The sequence below is a fragment of the Lepisosteus platostomus genome, chromosome 16 (genome assembly GCF_059453375.1).
Source record: "Lepisosteus platostomus isolate fLepPlt1 chromosome 16, fLepPlt1.hap1, whole genome shotgun sequence".
NCBI lineage: Eukaryota > Metazoa > Chordata > Actinopteri > Semionotiformes > Lepisosteidae > Lepisosteus > Lepisosteus platostomus.
In genome coordinates, this window is record NC_142626.1 from 9,584,235 (window position 1) to 9,604,534 (window position 20,300).

At 41.9% G+C, this 20,300-nt stretch overlaps 1 protein-coding gene across 2 annotated transcripts; it reads right to left on the bottom strand.

The window, feature by feature from the left end:
• Positions 1-4,508: 4,508 nt before the first annotated feature.
• Positions 4,509-13,083, bottom strand: LOC148646833 (uncharacterized). Of its 2 annotated transcripts, XM_088608976.1 has the most exons (5): positions 12,854-13,083; positions 9,588-10,064; positions 8,183-8,659; positions 6,951-7,245; positions 4,509-4,824 (listed from the first exon to the last, which is right to left on the bottom strand). In XM_088608976.1, the coding sequence occupies exons 1-5, from the start codon at positions 12,863-12,865 to the stop codon at positions 4,790-4,792; spliced, it is 1,296 nt and encodes a 431-aa protein (XP_088465102.1). In that variant the 5' UTR covers positions 12,866-13,083; the 3' UTR covers positions 4,509-4,789. The 2 variants fall into 2 exon arrangements, with proteins under 2 accessions (XP_088465102.1, XP_088465101.1); XM_088608975.1 differs by lacking the exon at positions 4,509-4,824 and having other exon boundaries at positions 6,023-7,245; positions 12,854-13,075.
• Between the last annotated feature and the right edge of the window lie 7,217 nt (positions 13,084-20,300).

Genomic DNA, 20,300 nt, shown 5'->3' on the forward strand with positions numbered 1-20,300 from the left:
AAATGTAATACTGAGAGAGGAGGACAAAGTGAGTAGTGCTTAAATACATTGAGAGGAGAGGGTGTGTTGGTAAGTGAGCAAAGCGGTAGGTTATGCGGTTAGCGCTGTCTTGATCAGGACATCTGGGTCGTAACATGGAAGACAGGGGCCTCTTTAGCTACATTCTTGTGCCCTTTCTGCTTGGTCAATACACACAAAGATGATTAGAAAAGTATTAGAATGATCCTTTGAAAAGCTCAGATATAAAAAATGGAATTAACAGGGGACTAATTAAACAGGTTTTACAATATACAGTAAATAAAAAAATAAAGATAATCAGAAACCTTGTATGAGGAAATTGCAATTAGGATGTACTTTTTATTAAAAATAATTACTATGATTTCAGATGAGAGTCACTGGTATTTATAGAATATCTGGCAAGTGGAAGGGGGTTCAGAAACTTACATTTTGTAGCAAAAACAAAATACAGAAATAAAAAGTTAATAAAAGTTTGGTAGTTAGGGATATTCCAATAGTATCTGCTAATTAACATAACATGATAAGAATTTGGAAACATAATTGATATCATAATGAACAATTGGATTGCTCTGATTGAGAATGATTTGAAAAGCACAAGAATCAAACTTCACGTATAGAATTATACAGTGTCTAGATGTCTAGATGCTCATCAATTGCCACACAGTCAAAATTGATGTACGCAGTACAGCCCACAACTGGAATAGAGGGACAGACAGAACACTAAAGGAACTAAAGGGAAAATGACTCAGCACTCCACAACACTTGCCAGTCATCATATAATAATAGTCCTATGAATCACCACACAATTTGCAGTCATATCCCTAAAGTCCTATTAAAACCCACCTGAAATATGGTCCCCAAGTGTATGGTATGCATCTTAAATAACAAAACGAACAGCCTTTACCAAACCACAACTTACGTATTATGTCTTTAGAAGGTCCTTCAAAATAGATAGCCTTTCAATGGTAAGAACTTTGGGAACGTCAGACGTGAACAAAACTATCGTTTGTATGCCAAAAATTTGATACTTCAAGATAGTGAAAGCATATTTACTTGTATGTGTGAATAAATGTGACTTAACTGGTTGAGACTGATATAACCTAAAAGGTTGACAACAGCAAATTTATAGTCGATATACAGATCCTGCCATTCAGAATGTCACAGCTTTTTAAAAAAATACTCAGTTGTGGGGCTGCACTATTTTGTAAAACCACCAGGTGGTGAAAGTTTAACAGGGGGTGTGGAGCATTTGGGCTTTTGCCAGAAAATACCTGGTTTCAAATCCCATTCAATACTGAGGGATGATCTTTTTCAAATTACAGAACTTAAGTTGTATACTCTTTGACTTTTATTAATTTTACTGTATTACGGCATGGTAAATATTGATCTAATTAAAAAGGAGGCATATTTTATAGAAGCAAGATTGCTCAGTTGGATATATAAAATAGTTTATTATTATACTGTAGTTTGTGAAAGTAATGTGCCTCTTTCAGGTTCTTAATTAGTGTGGACTGTAGTTCAGGACATGTTAGTTGAAAACAAGTTTTTTTTATCTTTCTGTCTGTGAGAGAGGTAGTGTAAATATACTTATCAATAACTTTCAAAAATAGAATTGCCTTGCACGAGCACTTGTGAAACACTATAGAATTGATAAAGATGCCAGCTCATTGCCATTTAACTATTTCCAAACAGCACTAGAAGTAATAAAGCCATAATAAATTATTTTAGATTTTTTTAGCTTTTTAGATTGGTCCTGACATCATTGTTTCTTTTTTCACTCACACAAAACACAGTCACTTGCTCTATTCTGGTGAAGTTTTGTTATTGCAATATGTTCTTTAAAATGATAATGGAATCTACAGCAATAGACCTCACTAAAATGCACGCTGAATATAAAAAAACCATGTTACAAAGGATGAAAAGAGGTACAGTACAGAGTAGAACTGTTTAATCATAATAAGACTCTAGGCTAATTTACTCTACCAGGTGCCAGCAATTGCTTATTGCTTCTATTTTCAAACAAAAGGGGGAGGTAATTAGATCTGTTAGCCAACCTTTAAAACTGCAAAGGAATATGGTGAGGGACGTATGAAGCAGCATGAGAGAGATCACTGGCTTCAAACAGGCTGGGGGTGTAACAGAGGGAAACCTGGAGATGGTCAATGAGCTGAACCAGTTTTTAATAGGTTTGATTCGGGGCCTTCTGTGGCTCACCACCTACAGTGCCTTGCGAAAGTATTCGGCCCCCTTGAACTTTTCAACCTTTTGCCACATTTCAGGCTTCAAACATAAAGATATACATTTTTTATTTTATGTGAAGAATCACCAACAAGTGGGACACAATTGTGAAGTGGAACGAAATCTATTGGATTTTTGAAACTTTTTTAACTAATAAAAAAATGAAAAGTAGGGCGTGTAAAATTATTCGGCCCCTTTACTTTCAGTGCAGCAAACTCACTCCAGAAGTTCAGCGAGGATCTCTGAATGATCCAATGTTGTCCTAAATGACTGATGGTGATAAATAGAATCCACCTGTGTGTAATCAAGTCTCTGTATAAATGCACCTGCTCTGTGATAGTCTGTTGAAAGCGCAGAGAGCATCATGAAGAGCAAGGAACACACCAGGCAGGTCCGTAATACTGTTGTGGAGAAGTTTAAAGCCGGATTTGGATACAAAAAGATTTCCCAAGCTTCAAACATCCCAAGGAGCACTTTGCAAGCGATCATCTTGAAATGGAAGGAGTATCAGACCACTGCAAATCTACCAAGACCTGGCCGTCCCTCTAAACTTTCAGCTCAGACAAGGAGAAGACTGATCAGAGATGCAGCCAAGAGGCCCATGATCACTCTGGATGAACTGCAGAGAACTACAGCTGAGGTGGGAGAGTCTGTCCATAGGACAACAATCAGTCTTACACTGCACAAATCTGGCCTTTATGGAAGAGTGGCAAGAAGAAAGCCATTTCTCAAAGATATCCATAAAAAGTCTTGTCTAAAGTTTGCCACAAGCCACCTGGGAGACACCCCAAACATGTGGAAGAAGGTGCTCTGGTCAGATGAAACCAAAATCGAACTTTTTGGCCACAATGCAAAACGATATGTTTGGCGTAAAAGCAACACAGCTCATCACCCTCAACACACCATCCCCACTGTCAAACATGGTGGTGGCAGCATCATGGTTTGGGCCTGCTTTTCTTCAGCAGGGACAGGGAAGATGGTTAAAATTGAGGGGAAGATGGATGCAGCCAAATACAGGACCATTCTGGATGAAAACCTGTTGGAGTCTGCAAAAGACCTGAAACTGGGACGGAGATTTATCTTCCAACAAGACAATGATCCCAAACATACAGCAAAATCTACAAAGGAATGGTTCACAAATAAACGTATCCAGGTGTTTGAATGGCCAAGTCAAAGTCCAGACCTGAATCCAATCGAGAATCTGTGGAAAGAGCTGAAAACTGCTGTTCACAAACGCTCTCCATCCAACCTCACTGAGCTCGAGCTGTTTTGCAAGGAAGAATGGGCAAGAATTTCAGTCTCTCGATGTGCAAAACTGATAGAGACATACCCCAAGCGACTTGCAGCTGTAATCGCAGCAAAAGGTGGCTCTACAAAGTATTAACGCAAGGGGGCCGAATAATTTTGCACGCCCCATTTTCATTTTTTTATTAGTTAAAAAAGTTTCAAAAATCCAATAAATTTCGTTCCACTTCACAATTGTGTCCCACTTGTTGGTGATTCTTCACATAAAATAAAAAATTTATATCTTTATGTTTGAAGCCTGAAATGTGGCAAAAGGTTCAAGGGGGCCGAATACTTTCGCAAGGCACCGTATCCCCCCACAGCCACATGCTTCCTAAGCCCTCGCAGGTGCGACTGCCCAACACCTCCTCCATCCCCCCACAATCATGGCCATCTACAGCTACAACCCCCAACAGCTACTCACCCCCCATCCCCTGCAGCTGCCACTCTCCAACACCTCCACCATTAACACCTGAAGCATTGACAGCGCTATGAGCACCATCCCCCAGGCCAGGCTGACCATCACGGCTGACCAGGTGAAGAGGGAGTTGAAGAGGCTTCACCAGGGTAAGGCCACAGGACCAGATAACATTTGTTCCAGAGATTTGAGGGCTTGTGCCGATCAGCTAAGCAGAGTTCTCCAGCAACTCTTCAGCCTGAGCCTGCGCTTGGAGAGAGTCCCTGTGCTCTGGAAGACATCATGCTTGGTCCCATTACCAAAGAAAGGGCACCCCTCTGTCCTCAATGACTACAGACCACTTGCGCTGATTTCTCACTTCATGATGACACTGGAGAGGCTGGTCTTGTCCCACCAGTTCACCTACCAACCCAGTATTGGTGTGGAAGATGCAATCATCTACATGCTGCAAGGGCCTACTCCCACCTGGACAAGGCTGGCAACACAGAGAGGATTACGTTTTTTGACTTCTCCAGTGCCTTCAATACTATCCAGCCCTTACTGCTAAGGAGGAAGCTGGAGGAGATGCAAGTGGGTGCCTCCATGTTCTCATGGATCACTGATTATCTGACAGGCAGACCACAGTTTGTGAGACTTCAGAACTGTGTCTGAGCAGGTAGTGAGTAACACAGGGGCTCCTCAGGGGGACAGTTCTTTCTCCGTTCCTCTTCATCCTCTATACTTCGGACTTTAAATACAACTCAAAGTCGTGCCACCTGCAAAAGTTTTCAGATGACTCTGCAATTGTGGGATGTTTCAAGGGTGGGCAGGAGGAAGAGTACAGAGGACTGGTCAGCAGCTTCGTGGAGTGGTGTGGGGAGAACCACCTGCAATTGAATGTGGCAAAGAAGAAAGAGGTGGTGACAGATTTCAGGAGGAATGGGGTCCAACCTACTCGTGTCTACATCTATGGGAATGGCGTGGAGATAGTGGACTCATACAAGTACCTGGGAGTGCACATCGATGATAGACTGGAATGGTCTAAGAACACTGAGGCCATCTTCAAGAAGGGTCAGAGCCGACTTTACTTCTTGAGGAGGCTCACGTCCTTCAGTGTGTGTAGCAAGATGCTACATATGTTCTATCAGTCAGTTGTGGCAAGCGCCATTTTCTACACTGTGGTATGCTGGCATTCTGGGATTAGAGCAGGGGCTGCTAACAGGCTGAACAAGCTCATCAGAAGAGCAAGCTCTGTCATTGGGTCTGACCTGGACCCCCTGGAGGTAGTGGCTGAGAGAAGAATGGTGTCCCATCTCCCATCCCCTCTTTGACATGCTTGTGAGAATGAAGAGCACATTCAGCAATAGGCTGATCCAACCATGGTGCGACAGGAAGTGCTACAGAAGGTCATTCTTGCCTTCTGCCATAAGACTGTACAACGCATCCATTGTGTGTTTTTGTGCAATATATGCCAGGGACTTGTGCAATACATTCATATTTCTATTGTGCAATACAACTTTTTGTGTAATGCTCTGGTTTGTTCTTTGTATATTCTGGACTGTGAGTAACTCTTCTAAGTGCACTTCTCACTGACTGTGCAGATTGTATTGTATGTATTTTAGGGTTGTATTATTGTATAATTTCATTACACTGTGCTGTGCTGACTGTGTTAAGCTGCTGTTGCACTGCAATTTCCCTCACAGGATCAATAAAGTATCTATCTTTACTTAAACTTTCCAGTACAGTCTATCAGTGTTCGGTCATGCTGCGCAAGTTGTTTTGTGAAATGTCTCCTTCTAGTGGTTGGAAGTTGAAATGTCGTTTCAGAGTGTGAAAATTAGCTCCGGTGTTGTGCTGGGGACACCCAGGCGCGCCTGTCTCTGTGGATTGTGATTTATTTCAGACAAGGACACATCAGATCATCACCGCATTTTTCCCCAGATTACTACGGTGAGGAGTGTAGCTGCACACGCTCATTCAGCAAGCAGAGCACCAAGCAACAAGACAGCCCCCGCGGGACACACTGAACATATGCCATCTCATGTCAGCAAAGATCACCAGATATAATAAGAAGGATTCCACAAATTTAATTTTCTTGTCATTTTATTTAATATACTTAATTGTATAATTGTTTAGCTGAAGGTATAGTGATACTGGCAACAAATGCAGTAAAGCAATTGCTCTTAATATCACAGATCACGGGTTCATGGGCACCCCTGACATGGCCTTCCCCTTGCTAGGCAATAATGCAGCACAAGTTACTTTATAATGAATAGATGGAAAGGTCAGTGAGTTCCACTTAATGATAAATTTTTTGCATAGCTGACTGTCTGAACCTGCTCTGTCCTAATACACTTTAGAGTTGCTGAAGAAAACGGAATTAATTTTCTTTTATTTGTTCATATTAAGCATACAAAAAAAAATCAGCAAATACAGTCTGAAGAAACCAGGAGTGATAATGTCTGTGTGACACAATGCATACTATATAAGATTATTTGCAGGAATAGGAGGAAATAATATTTTGACATTACCAGATGATATTTGACAGTTTGATGGCAGCACAAAATATAGAGAAACTTAACGTTAAGTAGATATTATCCATGCTGATATTGGTAGATTTGTTTTATTTTTAATGTTTCTAATTCTTGATTATGTTGCACTGTGCATTCCAGCAAAAAGGAAAAAAAAAACAGCTTTATGAATTTCATATCTTCCTCTTCACTGGAATTATAAGTGCAAAAACAATGAGGGAGGGTATATGCTCCGTACAATCATGTACCACTGTGTGTGTGGCGTGTGAACAGTGTGGTGTTATGTGTCTGTGATGTACAGTGAGGGAGTACGTGTGCTCTGTACAGTCATGTGCAGCACAGCAGGAAGTTGCAGGAAGAGTCAGGATCATCTCGGGCCGCCTCTATGTTCTCCTTGCCCTGACGGGGGTTCCTGCACAGGAACTTCCCATTATCGGCTCTGAAGACAAAATACTCCCCGCAGGTGAAGACCTCAAACTCACAGTAGACATCAGCCTCAGCCTTGGCAGCCATGATGGAGTCAACCCCACCAACGCCCCCCCAGTTGATCCGACTGAGGTACACGCCTCTGAGGTCCTGCAGCAGCAGCTTCCCGCTGGGGGCCAACAGAGCCCTGAACTGGCTCCACTGGCCCCTGCTGGTCCCTGCAGCCTCAATGTTGCGGCCGACAGAGCTGTGCTCGGTGCTGCACCACAGCAAGCCATTGTCAGCTCTGAAGGACACCAGTGTGCCGCTGTTGATGCAGGGCAGGATTGTGCCCAGGCAGCTGGTGAGAGTCTAGGAAGGGAGATATACTATCATCACAAGCAGCAGTACTAGCGTCATAAAGCTCCACACCCTACCCGAGCAAAGAGCGCTTGTAACACACAGTAAACAGTTCCTACACCATCAGCTTTACAGCAGTAACCCAAAAAAGAAAAAGCTTTAAACTTAATATATAAAGCATAATCATTATATGTCTTCAGAGTGACCAATGCTCACTGTGTGTCCAGTGGACTGGTTAAACACACTGGTCTGTATGTCCTCATAGTGACCAATACTCACTGTGTCAAGAGGGCTGGTTTAACACACTGCTCTATATATCCTGAAGGAATGGATACTTATATGTATTAGCAAAGTAATATCATAGAATGTTTTCAAGCTTCAGACTTTTCTTATCAATATTAATACGTTAAACTGAGGGAATGTGAGAATAACTGCAGACGTCTGAGTGCCTTTGAGGCTGAGTCCTCTTAAAAAGCCATTTTAAGAGGAAGCAGCTGGTAGTTTAACCCCAAGAGAATTAACAAAGTCACAGAGCAATTTTGAAGTGAGCCCAGAGCGAGTGATTATAATTTTTTTGCCATGTTGCATGATTTTCTTCTGTGTATGAGGTCTGCAAACAGGATATTGGTATATCTGGGTAGAAGTGCAGTGTAACCACCTTCCTGTTGAGAAACTCTGCTGACAGTGCCCAGTCAGAGAGGCTGTCCCAGCGTTGAGAAACCTCTACCACCTTTTCACCACAACGGTGTTGCCTGATTGTTTCTATTCCTCAAAAGAGAACTTTACCTTCTCCCAAGCTTTCAATCCTCATAGTGACCAGTGCTCACTGTGTGTCCAGTGGACTGATTTACCACACTGGTGTATAGCTTCTCACAGTGAATATATGGGCACTGCTAGAAATCAAGGGCTCTTTCTCTGTGTGAGAGCTCAAAAGAATAAACGGTCTTACTGCCGTCTGTGGTTCCACATCTGCTGGACCTCCGCAGCACAGCAGGAAGTTGCAGGAAGAGTCAGGATCATCTCGGGCCGCCTCTATGTTCTCCTTGCCCTGACGGGGGTTCCTGCACAGGAACTTCCCATTATCGGCTCTGAAGACAAAATACTCCCCGCAGGTGAAGACCTCAAACTCACAGTAGACATCAGCCTCAGCCTTGGCAGCCATGATGGAGTCAACCCCACCAACGCCCCCCCAGTTGATCCGACTGAGGTACACGCCTCTGAGGTCCTGCAGCAGCAGCTTCCCGCTGGGGGCCAACAGAGCCCTGAACTGGCTCCAATGGCCCCTGCTGGTCCCTGCAGCCTCAATGTTGCGGCCGACAGAGCTGTGCTCGGTGCTGCACCACAGCAAGCCATTGTCAGCTCTGAAGGACACCAGTGTGCCGCTGTTGATGCAGGGCAGGATTGTGCCCAGGCAGCTGGTGAGAGTCTAGGAAGGGAGATATACTATCATCACAAGCAGCAGTACTAGTGTCATAAAGCTCCACACCCTACCCGAGCAAAGAGCGCTTGTAACACACAGTAAACAGTTCCTACACCATCAGCTTTACAGCAGTAACCCAAAAAAAAAAGTTTTAAACTTAATGTATAAAGCAGAATCATTATATGTCTTCAGAGTGACCAATGCTCACTGTGTGTCCAGTGGACTGGTTAAACACACTGGTCTGTATGTCCTCATATTGACCAATACTCACTGTGTCAAGAGGGCTGGTTTAACACACTGCTCTATATATCCTGAAGGAATGGATACTTATATGTATTAGCAAAGTAATATCATAGAATGTTTTCAAGCTTCAGACTTTTCTTATCAATATTAATACGTTAAACTGAGGGTATGTGAGAATAACTGCAGACGTCTGAGTGGCCTTTGAGGCTGAGTCCTCTTAAAAAACCATTTTAAGAGGAAGCAGCTGGAAGTTTAACCCCAAGAGAATTAACAAAGTCACAGAGCAATTTTGAAGTGAGCCCAGAGTGAGTGATTATAATTTTTTTGCATGATTTTCTTCTGTGTATGAGGTCTGCAAACAGGATATTGGTATATCTGGGTAGAAGTGCAGTGTAACCACCTTCCTGTTGAGAAACTCTGCTGACAGTGCCCAGTCAGAGAGGCTGTCCCAGCGTTGAGAAACCTCTACCACTTTTTCACCACAACGGTGTTGCCTGATTGTTTCTATTCCTCAAAAGAGAACTTTACCTTCTCCCAAGCTTTCAGTCCTCATAGTGACCAGTGCTCACTGTGTGTCCAGTGGACTGATTTACCACACTGGTGCATAGCTTCTCACAGTGAATATATGGGCACTGCTAGAAATCAAGGGCTCTGTCTCTGTGTGAGAGCTCAAAAGAATAAACGGTCTTACTGCGGTCTGTGGTTCCACATCTGCTGGACCTCCGCAGCACAGCAGGAAGTTGCAGGAAGAGTCAGGATCATCTCGGGCATCCTCTATGTTCTCCTTGCCCTGACGGGGGTTCCTGCACAGGAACTTCCCATTATCGGCTCTGAAGACAAAATACTCCCCGCGGGTGAAGACCTCAAACTCACAGTAGACATCAGCCTCAGCCTTGGCAGCCATGATGGAGTCAACCCCACCAACGCCCCCCCAGTTGATCCGACTGAGGTACACGCCTCTGAGGTCCTGCAGCAGCAGCTTCCCACTGGGGGCCAACAGAGCCCTGAACTGGCTCCACTGGCCCCTGCTGGTCCCTGCAGCCTCAATGTTGCGGCCGACAGAGCTGTGCTCGGTGCTGCACCACAGCAAGCCATTGTCAGCTCTGAAGGACACCAGTGTGCCGCTGTTGATGCAGGGCAGGATTGTGCCCAGGCAGCTGGTGAGAGTCTAGGAAGGGAGATATGCTATCAACACAAGCAGCAGTACTAGTGTCATAAAACTCCACACCCTACCCGAGCAAAGAGCGCTTGTAACACAAAGCAAACAGTTCCTACACCATCAGCTTTACAGCAGTAACCCAAAAATGAAAATCTTAATATATAAAGCAAAGTCATTAAGAGCATCTGAACTGCTGCACACTAAATTGAAAACAGTTACAGGAGCTCAGGTTGTTACAGTACACAGGTCAGACTTTTTGAGTCAAGAAAAAACATAAGAATGCCATTCGGTTGCTTCTTTTTTGTTTCAAGTTCAAAGTTTAAGTGAATCTGAAACTTCTTCCCTTACTTTGTTAGGAATTCCCAAAGTTAGAATTCACTGTTTATTGATAACCTTTTTCTTTGCTAAACTGAAGCCTTAAGTAATTTACCTGCTATTGAGTGTAATTGATATCTGGAGAAGGCCTATCTCATGGCATAATCAAGATTTGTCAAAACAGTCAAGAACTCATTTGTTGTTAATATAAAAACATAAAATCTCAGTACAGATGTTGAAATGAGTACTGCAGTTCTGACACATCACAAAGGGATTTTTTTTGACAATTTGTACATCTGGTCCCGTGAAATCTAAAAACAAAAGTATCTGGTGTAGCTGCGAGGCTTGTTAATAAGACAGAATTAAGTGTTGCTGTGCTTTCCCAAATGAGGCCCCATCTCTCTCTTCATCTCTGTGGTGCAGCCACAGAGAAACTATTCATGCAGGCTGATTTAAAGATGTTTTCTTTTAATAAGGGACAGCTCCCAAATGGGGATGCACTTAGCTAAGCCTGGCTATCATGATCAATGGTCATCCATTGGCGCCTATCTGTCTAGGGAGTGCCAGATGGACATCTGGATTGCATTCTTAGGTGTCAGGAGCAAGTGACTCATATCTCACCTTGATCAACCAATCAGAAACTGATAGGGCAGAGTAACCCACGTGGGACTCTGATGCCCATAAAACTTTCAGCCAATGAACGAGCTGAAGTTCCTCCAGGTAAAAACAGGCAACACAGAGAGCCTGTAGTGGACTTTTCTGAAAAAGAGAATTCTAAGGAATTCCCAGGAGCAGAAAGGCTCCCAAGGGCAGGACATTCTCGCAGCGCACCTTCTGACCATCCTGAGACTCAGCCTGGACAACCACGGAACGCCCAGTGTGTCCGAGTGCCAGAACTTTGCTTTGTTCTAAGAGTCGAGAGCGGAGGTTGTCAGAGAGTAACCAGAGGATCCACCTGAGGTTACCACCAGCAGCAAGTCTCGTGAACAGGTCGGAACTGTGGACAGCTGAATCACTATTCAGAACTAGCGCTTCATCAGGAATGAACTGGTCCTCTTCCTGACTTGCTGGGACCCACAGTCATCTTTTCTCCTGAGCACAACTCAGGAGCCAACACTAACTAGCCGATCAGTGAGCATCATCAGCGCACCGTCGCAATCCGCACAGCACAGCCTGGCACGGAGCCAGAGAGCCCGCAGGAGATCTGAATCCCCAGAAATTGGATGAGTATTCAACTTCAATGCATTACAGCTCGAGAATTCAATTGTTATCCCAACCAGTTGATATCAACTTAATTCCTAAGAGTTATGTACTTGTTTTGACTATCTAGTGTAGAAGTTGTTACCAAGTTCACATACGAAATGGTCTAAATGAATGATATACTGAACGTATGTCCTCTTGATATATGTAACTCTTCGTGACTGATTGAATATATACCTTTTGTATTCTGATAACCCTCTCGATAAGATCTGTTAGGTTTATATGCATATTTTATGTATTAATAAATGTATTCTTGTGTATTAGTACCTGTGTGTGTGTGCGTTGTTTGAGTTATACCGCAAGGTTGGATTCTAAAGCCATTAAAAGAATCATTTTGTGACTTACGGCTACAATTAATAATTGTCCCAGTAAATGCCCAAACCCTACAGAACTAGTGCCTCGTGAGAGTACACTTCACTGGTAATTGATCTTATTTGCTAGAAGATCTGTATGAAGGAAATAGCAAAAGCAGTATAAGTATCAGATACTTTTAGAACTTAGAAAAAATAATTCAGAATTTAAATTGATCAATACGTTAAATATTAAATAGTATAATTAAAAAGTGATATTTTTACTTTACTGACTATAACAGAAATTTAAATTCAATTGCTTGGATTTTTTTGGCTTTGGTCACAACTTTTCAGAAAGTTGTTAAGAGTCTTTAAAATGGATGCAGGAACTCAGTAAGACTATTCAAAAGGACATCTCAGAGCTTTGCAATTAGAGAATCATCTGACAAGGATGCCTAATATCTCCTTTTCTGTTTTTATTAGTAACTCAGACTTTGGTTCTTCATATCAATAACAGCACTGTGAAAGTTATAAACATTTTGGGTAGAGAAAGTTAAAAAAATTTAAGATAGCAGATGACATAACTGTTTTTCATTAGGACAGAAGAGAGCTGTATGATGCAGTTTAAATTAAGGTTTAAATTTATTTTCATCTGTTTCAGGTTTATTTTTAAAATTAAAAAAGTGAACTATTTACTCGAAGATTTAGGAACAATTTGCTAAAATACCTCTAAAGGAAATGGCAACATACCCAGGTAATAAAATTTGTAAACAGCAAGAAGAAAGATGTAGCATGAATTTTACACGCATTATACAGTAAACAAAACAAAAAAAAATCAGTTCTCATTACATGACTGAAAAATCCTCAGGGCTGTAAACATTGTCAGTTACTTACAAGACACCTCGACTCAAAACAGAAATAATAATCACTTACAGACTGAGACATCTCTCCCTGGAGTCACCGTCCGTGGTGAAACTGTGTGCTGGTGTGTTATTTAACAAGCACTGCTTCCCTTCTGAAGAAGTCTGAATAATTATTTTTTTTCTGTTTTTTCTGTTTACAAATGTTGAAATCCACCAGGCCGCATCACGGCTACGCCCAGTCCGCACAGACTTCAGAAAACACATGCCCACGTTTGACAGCTACAAAGCAAGATATTTTCTCTTAAAGTTTTATGAACAACTGATAATTTACCTATACAGAAAGTGACAACATTCCTGGGTACTTATATCTGTAATTATCAAGAAGAAAGATGTAGATTGGATTTTGTACCCATTTTAAACAAAACAAAAGATTTCCATACTGGTTAATTCCAGGCTTATCGCTGGCAGACGGTGTCTTCCTGTCAAGAGTAGAGTACATTCCTCATTTTGTGTGTGCTTCCATCTCACTGGACGTTCCTAAATATAATAGTGATGATTTTGACAAATGAATTCATAAGGTGGCTTGAACGTCTTACATTTTTAAACCTCAAATATAACTTTCCACTGGATTAGAAGTGATATTTAAACGGTGGAACCCGACTCCCAATTGGTCTTTCAAAACATAAGTGATCTTGAAATAATTCGAGCCTGAAGGGTTCGTTTGTCCAGCCAAGCTTTATTGTATGCAGACAGGGAACCACAATGAGGACCATAATAGGTATAGTACCTATCGTAGCTCAAAGGGGATATGGCCCTACATAACTTATATATAGTGTGATAGCGTCGGTAGTGTTAGGAGGCTTCCTGAGCACTGGCAGAGCACATGTTGTCTTCTGTGCGGTGTGCCGGTGTGTAGTTGTCTGCAGAGGTTTCGGTTCTCTGGTACAGGAGAGAAATCTTTCTCTAATCGGAGAAATTAGTTTGTGTCGCTGGTGAGGGGAACACATTCGGTTCTACCGTGAACATCGTTTGCGGGCGTGTGGGGATCTTAAATCGCAGCGCTGATTGGCGTCAGGTGTGGAAGCTACACATTCCCACGCGCCGCTGAGTGGGAATCTTTGATGTACCTCCAGGAAATAGAAACCTTCCTTTCTCATCAGGAGTTTAGTGTAAACATTCACCGTTTGGGTAAACATTCACCATTTGAGGGTAAGTACGGTGGGGGGAAGCATCTGTGATCAAGCAAGCGTGATGGTCACACTTCAGCATGTAAAAGCTGTTAGCAGGCTCCATCAATCCCCCATTGGAAAATAGAAACATACATCTTCCATTTTCTACACAAATGCGGAGTCTGCTGTCTTTACTTCATACTTATGTACTATCCTAACATTACTATTGGACTGTTAGGACTGTGAGGCTGAACCTGGACATGGGGAACTACATATCCTAAATAACATGATCTGCCCCAATTAGTCGGAAACCATGGGTATGCACGTTTCCCACAAATAAAATACATTCCATAAGGCACTCCTAATCCAGCAGAAAACAAAAAAGCTGCACTAAACTTAGGACTGCTCTTATCCCACCCTGGGATCTGAAGAGTAGAATTTGAGAGACCAATATAAAAGGTGAGATTGCATTTACCCCAAACCATTATACCATTATATGGTGATCTTCATGGTTCTCAAAACAAATCCCCCCCCCCCCCCCCCCCGCTTATTGTTTAGGGTGATATATGCGGGATTCCGGCTTAGGTTGTATTGTGGGCCATAAGACGCAGCAAAACTGGTGCTAGGTTCTAGTCCCCATTCCCTAAAATACTGCAGCGTGGTGCAGTTTACAGTAGTATCGTTACAGCAGCCATACTTGGTCATGTTAAAATCCCCTATATGATCTCTCTATATGATCATGCCTATAACGTCTTCAGGCACCACGGGACGGCCCCCATGGCTCCATACCTTGGTAGTGTAGTGCATACCCAACAGGCGCTCTGGTTTGTCTTTTCAGCCATCAGATAAGACAGGGCCAAAAAGGTGTTAACCCCATGTTCACTTTACGGGGCTGGTGTTCGTGTACATTCTGGATACAGATACACAATGTGATAACAGAAAACAAAATTAGAACAGTCTTCATGTTTCGGACTCTTCCTTTTCCACCGGAGGTTGGGCACGTCGACAGAAGGAGGCATACAAGGGTTTTGCGGAGGGGGTCTTGCCACCTGCGTGAAAAAAACAGTAAAATGTTTGAGTGCCTATAGAGTTTCTATTTTTATTTTCGTGAGAAAAGTTGATACCATTTCCTGGACACCCAGTCCCCCATCAGTGTGCGGTGCCCAGGGAACAATCTGTAGGGGGGTGTCTGAAATTCTGGGGGGGGGGCGATATTTCGGTTGAAACGGAGCTGTACGGTGCAGCTACCCAAATGAAATCTCGCAGCTATGCAATTGATTAGTGCTTCATGATAGAAGATAACGACTAGCAATCTGGTATTTGCGATGAAGTTCAGTTTCACATTTTTCGTCACCCTCGTGGTTTATATTGCCTGGAGCGAAAAGTACCATAAGCGTTCATTTTTGCAGCTACATCGATGGAGGTTCTGAATCGTTAGGAAAAAATTGTTGTAAAACCAACAGAAAGCAAAGACTGCTATAACTAGTCCTAGTTATATAACGGTTTTAAGTATAATGATAACTGCAAGGTTTTAGTCCACCTGAGCAAACATGATCGTAATGTTGACACTCACTAACGACACTGATATGTGCAGTTCCTGGACGGATAGCCCTCCTGCCCATCAAACAGACTGAGAGACTGTTCGTGTCATTTAGTGTTGTCTGACCATTGACAAAGTACAACTATTTTTTTTAGGGCGCAAATTAAGTTAGGTAAATCTTTTTGCCCAAAACTGAAGGGGCGACATTCCTCCCTCCCCCCGTGATGCCAGGCCTGTCCCCATCCTATTCCATAATGTCATTATATATAATACCATACAACAGTGACCGATCCTTACTAACTGCATGCGTTAAAATTGCACATCAGCTCATAGCAGGGGGCACATAGCCGCGATGTATTATCAATGTTAAATTTCAACCATAATATCGACAACATTAATAAACGCATACGTTGAGAAAATATCGAACCCAGCATATTTTCCGGTTATATACCACAATGCATTGCTAGTATTCGTTGGTCACCATTTTGGACACGTTTTTCAAACGTAGAAGTATATCCGCAAATATCTCAGCAATCCTCTTTTGACGAGTAAGTATGAACAATAATAATACTATCTGAATACATACAGATCTTTCTTAATATTATTTTGATTAAAATAGTACGTGAATAAGCAAAAAATGGCACATAAAAATAGTGTGAATGGGGAAGATAACACAAAATCGTTTTGCCGTTTCTCTATTCTTATTCTATGTTGTACTTTCAAACTTTGGGTACTCTTTAATTAGGACAGACTTTATTGCTCAACTGCTATGATGCAAGCCAAATTTTATACATTTATTTCAGCTTTGAGCTTAGTAAACCGTTCATTTTTTAGATTATACTAAAGAAGATATTAATCATCATTTATTTGGGAAGTAATATTATATAATTTTCTCCTAGCTGCGGTGCTGAAGTCCCACCCTACATCAACAGAAAAAGAAATAAAGGAGCGTGCAATGTGTTACTTGAAGAATGCATATGCAAGGCAGGGGGCCAGGAGATCTGGACACTGAAAATAATAGGTTTTTGGTTCTAACTGTTAGGACAATTAGACAGGGTTTGCAAGTAGTGGACAAAAATCATCTTAACTTCCATTGTAATATTTTTTTTCTTGGAAATATAGAAGTTGTACATTTTAAAATGTATATTTGAATCAAAATGTGGTTTTGAGTTAGTGTGTTAATGTAATTAGTTTGTGTTTGTCATTACTATACTGTATATTGCCGTTACCAGAATTTGTAGCTGAAGTCTAAGACTAGTTGTGTTTTTTATGATTATTGCCCATATGTTGATTGTTGATTGATTGTATACAATGTAGAATTTGAAATACATATGTTTCAGGTGTGAATGTGTATTTTCAGAATAAATTTCTAAACCTAATCATTGGCTTGGTTTACTTGTTTCTACACCTATAAAACCAATCTTTGATGTATAATAGACCTCTACCCATATACGTATAATAGACCTCTACCCATATACGTATAATAGACCTCTAATGTTATCCGTATAATAGACCTCTAACCATATACGTATAATAGTCCTCTAAAGTTATCCGTATAATAGACCTCTAAAGTTATCCGAACTCCAACCATATATGTATAATAGTCCTCTAAATTTATCCGTATAATAGAACTCCAACCATTTATGTATAATGAACGTCTAAACATAGACGTATAATTGACGTATAACTTTAGACGTATATTAGAATTTCATTCTAGACGAATTGCAGACCACATTTAGACGTCTAAGGTATGCGTTTAATAGACGTATATTATACGTCTTTTGCCCACTGGGGAGCAGCGATCATTGTTTTTCAGTTCAATTCATTTGAAATTTAGTGTCTTTTTCATATGTTTTTCGTAGATTAATGGTACAATCTTTAGTATTTTTTATTAAAGGAAGCTCACTGCTTTTTAGTTTTCATTTACTCCGTTTCTAGCACTTGGAAAGTTGAAATTTCAAATAAATATTGATGTAATAGAACACAAGTGTTGAGGACTTTATTACTGAAGATATTGCATTTTTTCTTACTCTCCCGGGTGTAATTCCTCTTTCTCTCCATAATTACTGTATATGTTTGTGTTTTCCGAGAAAACGAAAGCTTGTAGAATGTGCTCCCACTGGCGCGGGTGACGCATTTCATTCCTCTCTTCCTCTCGCTGTCTTGGCCTGCCCCTGGATTCAAAAGAGTCCCGCTTTCTCCCTCAGTAGGATTGTCCTTTAGTCTGATCTACACGAATACTTCTGAACTAAGGCGTGCAACTAGGGGCCATAGCTAAACGATCTGATTTTAAAAACCAAGAGGCTGTAAAATATGTCAGTTTTCAAGTGTTATCCCCAACATCTCAATCGGCTGTGTTAAAATGGGTGAGAAATGATGTGTCCTGATGTTTATCGTGTTCTGGAGCCCAAACACAGTGGGTTTCAATGTCATTGTATCCACCACAGTCATTTAACACTGGTAAAGCGTGATCTGACAGACTCGACAGAAGAGAAGGCGCACCAGACTTTCAATTACATTTCACATGTGTTAGACCAGTCCACCATTCATTGCGATTTCACACACCCACCGAAGAGCAATCCCATTCTGAAACTCTAACCTGGGCACACAACACCCCAGGGTCGCTGAAGGCTCTCACACACCACAAGCCTGAGCTTAAATAAGAACAGTTTCATTGTGGAGTTGGAAATATGTCCTTTAGCATTTTACTGCCATGTTTTGTGGAGTCGTTCTTTGAGCAGTTCATGGAATTCCCATTCACCTTTCTCCACCCTCGTTTCTTGTAGCACAGCCTCTAAAACCAGCGCTCAGCGACACCTCAATTGCACTATAAATTGCGCCACCTGTAATATATTTGCAGATATTGAGGCATTCAGTTGGTGACTGTCCCTTCTAGGACGTGACTGTCAGAAAACTCCTGTTGATGCCTAATAAAATAACAGAAATATGTCTCAGTCAACTATTCAGGTTGGAATAAAATCCAGAAGACACTGTGCCCTTCAGGAACTGAGTGTGAGCCCCCTGCTTTATAAGCTCAGGGAGCTGTTGGCCTTTTGAGGAGAAATGGTGTAAATAAAGGTGTCTCTCTAAACAGAATCAGTTTATAGTGTACTGAAATAGGTGGAATTCAATCCATTTGAATAAAACATAACTGACAGAGAATTGGGCATCAGCGGGCCTGTAATTAAAGTTCCAAAACACAGAGCTTGTACAGGGATGATGCCTGTTAGAAATCTCAAACAGCGATTCAGACTGAAGAGAAACCAGGAGACACAGAATTTCCATGGGATCTGTGCTGGGAATTTTTTGGTATTGACAATTATTGACTTTGATAAAAAAAGAACAATTTCACAGTTACTTTAATAATAAACTTCACAGAAACGACTAAATGACGGATATTCAATGGGATTCAATTTAAGTAAAGGCAATCGATGGGACATCAGTCAGGTTGTGAGTTCGGCCGGTTCGGAAAGTCCCGCTGGCTCGGGTCGTCTCTCGCAGGACAGAAACCTGCGTGTGGTGTCGGGCAGCTGGATGGATGAGTCTGTTTCATACTTAAAAGGAAGGAGCAGCATCAGGCAAGGACGCTAATGATGACGAGGACCGGTTTCACACGTTCCCAAAGATTAATCCCAGCCGCTATAACTCGGGTCAGAGACCACAAAACGCGTTCTGCCCTCTCGAGAAAATCACAGCCCCTCTGTGACCAAGAGCGCGCATGAGCCTGGGCGATTGGCTCAGCTGCGGGCACGGCGCCCCTGGAGTGGAGCGCGCTGCTCAGAGAGGCACCTTCAATGCGAACGACTGTCTCCGAGGCGGTTCCCCCTGGAAAGTGAGTCATGTTGCTCATGGCGTTGAACACGGAAACAGAGTGAAGTCCCAGAGGGAACGGGCGGCACCGGGGTAAAGTTAGCTTGAAGTTCAAAAATGATTTTGGCACGCCTGTAGCGTTTTCACAAAACCTCTTAGAGTTGCGAGAACACTTGCTTTGTCTATAAAATACATCGTGAATGCTTTCTGAGCCTTCACTTTTTCGTTTTTTTTACTTTTTTTTTTACCAAGCACGAATATTCTTTTGTCCATATCTTCAGAATGGAAGCACAGAACGCCTTCAAACCAAATGCATTTTAAAGACCAAGACTTGTAGATATTTCCACAGCCTCTACATCAAACTATCAGTGAGATAATTATCTTTTTTTAAACCTCCAGTTTTTCGTCAATGAATAATTACGCACTAACTGGAACCCAGGAGACCTCTGTGTACACGCGTTCACAAGGTGAGAAATACTGTTCAATACGGCTTCGTGCGAAAAACCCATATATGACCATAGGAAGCAGAACAGCGTAGTCTCCAAATACTCAGACTGTAAACACGGGAATAAAGCTTTGTTTGATTTCTGAAACCCTTCCCTTACGTCCTGTTTTCATTCAGGTAAGGGTCAACTATATTGACAATACTACTGACAGCAGGAAGTTTAAAATATTCTTTACTCAGCAGCTTATTAAAAACAGCTCCCATGATGTTCAAACCAACTTTGTACACAGAACACTGACACAGCTTTGCGTTCTGAATCTCTTTTTCTCGTGCTTTTGGCACAATGCACTGGGATAAGGGTATTCTGTTCACAAACCAATAGCATTTAAACCACAGCACCCACAATGCTGCAAGTAAGTGTTTTGCACACTAAGCAGGTCCTCTGACCTTTCCAAGCTTTGCTTTGGATTGTGAAACCTCTTTTATTTTTTAATGATTTTTTCAATACGGCACCATTAGACATGCAATACACTGGGATAGGTGGGTCTTCTTC